This window comes from Malurus melanocephalus, unplaced genomic scaffold (assembly GCF_030028575.1).
Source record: "Malurus melanocephalus ecotype Western Australia unplaced genomic scaffold, MMel_1.1 scaffold_1140, whole genome shotgun sequence".
NCBI lineage: Eukaryota > Metazoa > Chordata > Aves > Passeriformes > Maluridae > Malurus > Malurus melanocephalus.
The window spans coordinates 27,592-32,776 of record NW_026624372.1 but is presented as its reverse complement, the minus strand read 5'-3'; the positions used below and the strand labels follow the sequence as shown (position 1 = coordinate 32,776).

The window sequence follows — 5,185 nt, the reverse complement described above, 5'->3', positions numbered from 1 at the left end:
CCGCGCTGCCCGGCCGCACCGTCCGCGTCCCCTCTGAGTGAGGCTCCCCCAGCCCCGGGAAGGCGGTGCCGCCCTCCGCGTGGATCCCTCCCCGCGGGGCGGTGGCTGCCCGTGGGCGGGCAGCGGGGAGCGGGGCTCGGGCGGCCCCCCCGCTCCCCCTCCGCGGGCCGTGGGCGGCGGAGCCGGGAAGCGGCGGGGCCGTGGGCGGAGGATGTGCGTCAGCCGGGGGCAGCGCCGGGGCTGGGAACGGCCCCGCCGCGCCGGACGCCTGGTCGTGGATGGGGGGGGAGGTGGTGACAGGGGGGCCGTGGGGAGGGGGTTGAAGCGGGAGGGCTGGGGCAGGACCCCCTCGATGGGGACCGTGCCCGTGCGGGACCCCTGGTTGCTCCCCCGGCGGCTCCGGGGATGTGCCCCGGACACCGGCACGGCCCCCCCCCGGGCAGGATCGCGCGGGGGCGGCTTTGGCCACACGCCAGGCGCCGGCCGCGGTATAAATAGCGCCGAGCCACGCAGGGCCGGACCAGGGTGCGGGCCGTGACCTCCCCCTCCCGCTCCCTCCCGCGGGATGGACCCCGGTGCTGCGGGCGAGGGGCTCCAGCATCCCCCGGCCCACCCGAGACAGATCCCTCCGGTCCCCTTCTCGCTGCTCCGGGGCGCCCCGGTGCTCAYCCCGGGGTGATCGCAGCGTGTTTGTGCCGGTGACACCGAGTGCCAGCCCTTTTCACCGGCGTTCCGGCACCGGCGGGCGAACACGGGACAGCGATGCCTGTGCCCGGAGCATCCCCGCGCCCGCTCGGGTTGTCACCGAAACCGGGGATGCTGCGAGCGCTGCCCGCGGGAACGCCGGCATTCAGGGTGCCCACGCCAACACCGAGCACCGTGTCCCCTCCTGGGGGTTCTGCCTCTCCCGCCGAGCCCCCGTGCCACGCGTGTCCTCCCCGCTCCCTGCCGGGGCTGCGGGACCCCCGGTACGGCCGTGCGGGGCGCCGCTCCCGCTGCTCCGGTGCCGGGGGGAGAAGAAGGGGGGGGCCGGTTCCCGCCGCCCCCGCCGCTGTCCCCCCCGCGCTCGGCGGGGGCGGCAGCCGCGGGATCCGCCCCCGGGGCCTCCCACGCGCGGCGCAGCCGGGGCCGCTGCTATTTCACGGTCCCGCCCGTGTGGGCGGCGCGCAGAGCGGCGCGGCGCGGCGGAGGGAGCGCGCCCGGCCCGGCCGCGGGACCCCCGAGCCCCGGCACTCCCCGGACCCCCGGCTAGAGCCGGCCCCGGAGCCCCCCCGCCCCTCCCCGGCCGCCCGGCGGGGCGGGCGGAGCGGACGGAGGCGGTTCCAGGCGGCGGTGAGCAAGCGGGGGACGGCGGGAGGGGATGGGGCACCGGGGGGCGCCGGACAGGGCGGGGGTCCCGGGGGACGGTGGCCATGGTGGCGCTGGGGGGGATCGTAGGGGGACGGAGCTCCGAGGGACACCCGGTAGGGCGGGGAGCCCCGAGGGGTGTTGGCCGCGGGGCTCCGGGTGGGTCCGGGGCGCCGGGATGCGCGGGGAGAGGACGGTCCCGATGGGACCGGGGGGAGCGCGGCACCGGGGAGTACCGGGCCGGGGTAGGGGGTTCGCGGGAGGATGGCCTCGATGGGACCGTGGGGGCTCGGAGGGACCGTGGGGACCGCGGCGGGGAAGGGACACCGGGGGTCACCGGGCAGGGCGGAGAGCCTGGGGAGGGGATGACCCCGGTCCGAGCAGGATGGCGGGGGGATGGGGCACGGCGTGGGTTCGGGGCACCGGAGGGCACCGAGCAGGTGCGGGTGAACTGGGGGAGGACGGCCCTGGGGGCACCGGGGTGGGGATGGGGGCACCGAGCAGGGCGGGGTCACCAGGGAAGGATCGCCCTGATGGGACCCAGGGCATCACAGAGGAACGGGGCACGAGCAGGGCAGGGGGTGTRGGGGATGTTGGCCATAATGGGATCGGCACTGGCCCATCCTCCCCGGGGSTGGGGGGGCTGGGAAAGCCCCACGTGTGTCCTGCCCCATGCGAGGACCTGGGATMSGGGGGCTGCTGGCTGARSRGRGAGGGTGGGCTGGGCACAGCTCAGGGTAGGGGCTGGGATGAGGGGACCCCACTCGTGTCTGTGCTGTGTCCGGGGGCTGTGGCCACAGGGATAGTCCCAGCCTGGAGCACATGGGTGGGACCGGGCACCCCGTGGGGTTTAGGGACACTGGAACACCCTGACCCACCCTGACCCTGAAGTGCTCTCTGTGCCTTTTACCCCCGGGCRGAAGGGTGAGGAGGGGGTTTATGGGGAGGGGGTTTTTCCTGCATGTCTGTCCATCCCGGTGGTGAATCCRTCTGTCCTTCTGTCCACCGCAGGCTCGCCATGGCCCTGCCCCGCACGCTGGGGGAGCTGCAGCTGTACCGGGTGCTGCAACGCGCCAACCTGCTGGGCTACTACGAGACCTTCATCCAGCAAGGGGGAGACGACGTGCAGCAGCTCTGCGAGGCGGGCGAGGAGGAGTTCCTGGAGATCATGGCGCTGGTGGGCATGGCCACCAAGCCCCTCCACGTCCGCCGCCTCCAGAAGGCCCTGCGTGAGTGGGCCTCCAACCCGGGGCTCTTCAGCCAGCCCGTCTCGGCCGTGCCGGTCAGCAGCATCCCACTCTTCAAGCTCTCTGAGGCCGGYGGGCGCAAGGCGCTCAGTAACGGGCACGCCAGCCCCGGTGAAGCCGCGGGTAAAGGGGGTGGCAGTGCCGGGACACCCCCGGCCCGCAGCCCTACAGAGCCAGGGGAGAAGCTGTCACCGACGGCGGCCCCACCGTGGCCGGGAAGGAGCACCCCCGAGTCGGAGGGCGGCGGGGATGAGGAACCAGGGGGTCCCCCCTTCTCCCCGGGCGGGAGCGGCGGGGAGCAGGCGGCGGGCACGGAGCTGGAGCCGGAGCTGGCACGGACGGTGGCGGAGAGCGTGGAGCGGCTGCTGCAGAGCTGCCCCCGGGGTGGAGAGGCCGAGCTGCGGGCGCTGATGAAGCTCAACAAGAAGCTGGCTAAAGCCGTGGGACACATCTTCCAGCTGGAGGATGGCGACCGGCAGAAGGAGGAGGAGATCCGCCGGCACAGCGCGATTTACGGCCGCGGCGAGGCRCGGCGCCGCGAGGGCAAGCAGCTCACCCTGCACGAGGTGGGCTCTGTGTTTAAAGTTCCTGGGATGTGTGCTGGGTTGGGACAGGGACCGGGGCGGCTCTGGGGGTGTGGGTGGGTGGGATTCGAGGTTTCTCCCCACCCAGGTGGCATCTGCCATAGCCGAGGGTCGTGTGGGTGCTGCCGTCCCGTGGGTGCTGCTGTCCCCATCCCCACTCACATCTCACATCTCATCTCTGCCCCCAGCTCATCATCAACGAGGCGGCCGCCCAGTTCTGCCTGCGGGACAACTCGCTGCTGCTGCGGCGCGTTGAGCTCTTCTCACTGTCGCGACAGGTCGCACGGGAGAGCACCTACCTGTCCTCGCTCAAGGTGGCCAGGTGAGCCCAGAGCCTGGAAACCTCCCCCTCATAGGCCTGGTGGGGCCTGGCTGTCACCCCCCTGCACCCTGGGAGCTGTACCCTGATCCAGCGCCTCTGGATGGGGCCAGGACCCCGCAGCCCCCAGTCCCCCTTTGCCAGCGTGGGTGGTTTCTGCCTGACCTTGGAGCGTGGGAGGTGGGGAGGATGGGAATGACGGGGATGCCAGGCRTGGGGGGGATGCCAAGCAGCAAAGGGATGTCACTGGGGATACCCCATCTCTTGCCTCCCTCCCCAAAGCCCCCTGCCCACTGTGCCAGGGGCTGCCTTTTTGCTCTCGAGCTGCTTCTCTCCTTTCCACCCCCAATTCCCTCCGTGCCAGAACCCCAAGCTCCAGCATCACCCAACCCGGTGGCTGCCCCCACAGCCTTGTTATGGCCACCCCCACACCTGACACAGCCCCTTTCCACCCCCAGGGCCCATCCCGAGGACAGCGGCGCCGTCGTGGCCAAGCGGCTCAAGCAGGAGGTGGGTGCAGGTGCAGGGGCAGCGTGTGCAGGTGTGCACACCTGCAAGCGTGGGTGTGACAGCACAGCATGCCCAGGGCTGCCCGGGCCGGCTCGGGGTGGTGGCTGCTGGTGTCCTGGGGTGGGTGGCACAGGGGACCTGCTCACCTGCGTGCTCCCGGCAGGCAGGAGAGCAGAGCCGCCCGGAGCTCCTGGCACTGCCGGTGGGGCTGGAGCCCCCCGGGGCTGCRTACCGAGCCAGCCTGGAGGAGGACACGGGCAGCCTCTCCGGGGAGAGCCTCGACGGCCACTTGCAGGGTGAGTGGGGCTCCCTGCCCTTCCAGGCAGCCTGGCGGTGGCCGGCCCTTCCCTCTGACTTTGGCCCCCCTCTCTCGGCAGCGGCGGGGGCCTGTCCCCGGCTGACCCCTCCGCCCGGTGCGGCCCCGGACGTGCCCCTCGGCCTCGCCCCCCACGGGCTCTGGAGCCGCCACATCCTCCAGCAGACGCTGATGGACGAGGGGCTGCGCCTGGCCCGGCTGGTGTCACACGAACGTGTGGGGCGGCTCAGCCCCTGCCTGCCGGGGAAGCCCCCGGGACCAGGTGAGCCCCCGCGGGGCCGGGGGGGCTTTGCCGCGGGCCGGGCTTAGGGCGGCACCGCTGCCTGCTCCCGTGGAATTGTGTCCTGACGCCGCCGTCTCCGTGTTCTCCCCGCAGAGTTCGAGGACGGGCTGGCGGAACGGGGTCCTCCGGCCCCTCCCGAGCCCCCTCGGGGCACCATCAAGGTGGAGCAGGAGACCAGCCGGCAGTGAGGCCCCTGTAGCCCCCCCGCCACCATTAACGAAGCAATAACGTGCTGGGGGACGGGTGCTGGCGGCGCTCCGGGCCCGGGGAGCCCGGGGTGGGGCTCAACCACAGCCCCCCCGGTCCCCTCCCGTCCCGCACCGACGCTCTGGTTACCTCAGCCGCGGCGGGATGCGACTCCCCGCAGCAGCAATACCCTCATCCCGCCCGGCTCCGCGCCCCCGCCGCCCCCCAGGGCTGGGGAGCCCTCGATGGACTGGAGCCCCCCCCTGTACAGCCCCTCCCGCCCCGTGCTGACCGTCCCCCCGCCCCAGGCCCCGTCACCGCGCGGGGACGGACGCGTCGCACCGTGCGCTCCCACGTCAGCGCTGCCGCCCACGCCGGGCACACGGTCCCCCC

The 5,185-nt window shown here is 73.5% G+C and overlaps 1 protein-coding gene across 4 annotated transcripts; it reads left to right on the top strand.

Annotated features, from left to right (window-relative positions):
- The first annotated feature begins 1,250 nt into the window (after positions 1–1,250).
- Positions 1,251–5,179, top strand: NAB2 (NGFI-A binding protein 2). Of its 4 annotated transcripts, none has more exons than XM_057387124.1 (7): positions 1,251–1,332; positions 2,359–3,160; positions 3,367–3,500; positions 3,956–4,007; positions 4,171–4,303; positions 4,385–4,585; positions 4,700–5,179. In XM_057387124.1, the coding sequence occupies exons 2-7, from the start codon at positions 2,366–2,368 to the stop codon at positions 4,792–4,794; spliced, it is 1,410 nt and encodes a 469-aa protein (XP_057243107.1). In that variant the 5' UTR covers positions 1,251–1,332; positions 2,359–2,365; the 3' UTR covers positions 4,795–5,179. The 4 variants fall into 4 exon arrangements, with proteins under 4 accessions (XP_057243107.1, XP_057243108.1, XP_057243106.1 ...); XM_057387125.1 differs by lacking the exon at positions 1,251–1,332 and adding an exon at positions 2,085–2,271; XM_057387123.1 differs by lacking the exon at positions 1,251–1,332 and having other exon boundaries at positions 2,278–3,160.
- The last annotated feature ends 6 nt before the right edge of the window (positions 5,180–5,185 follow it).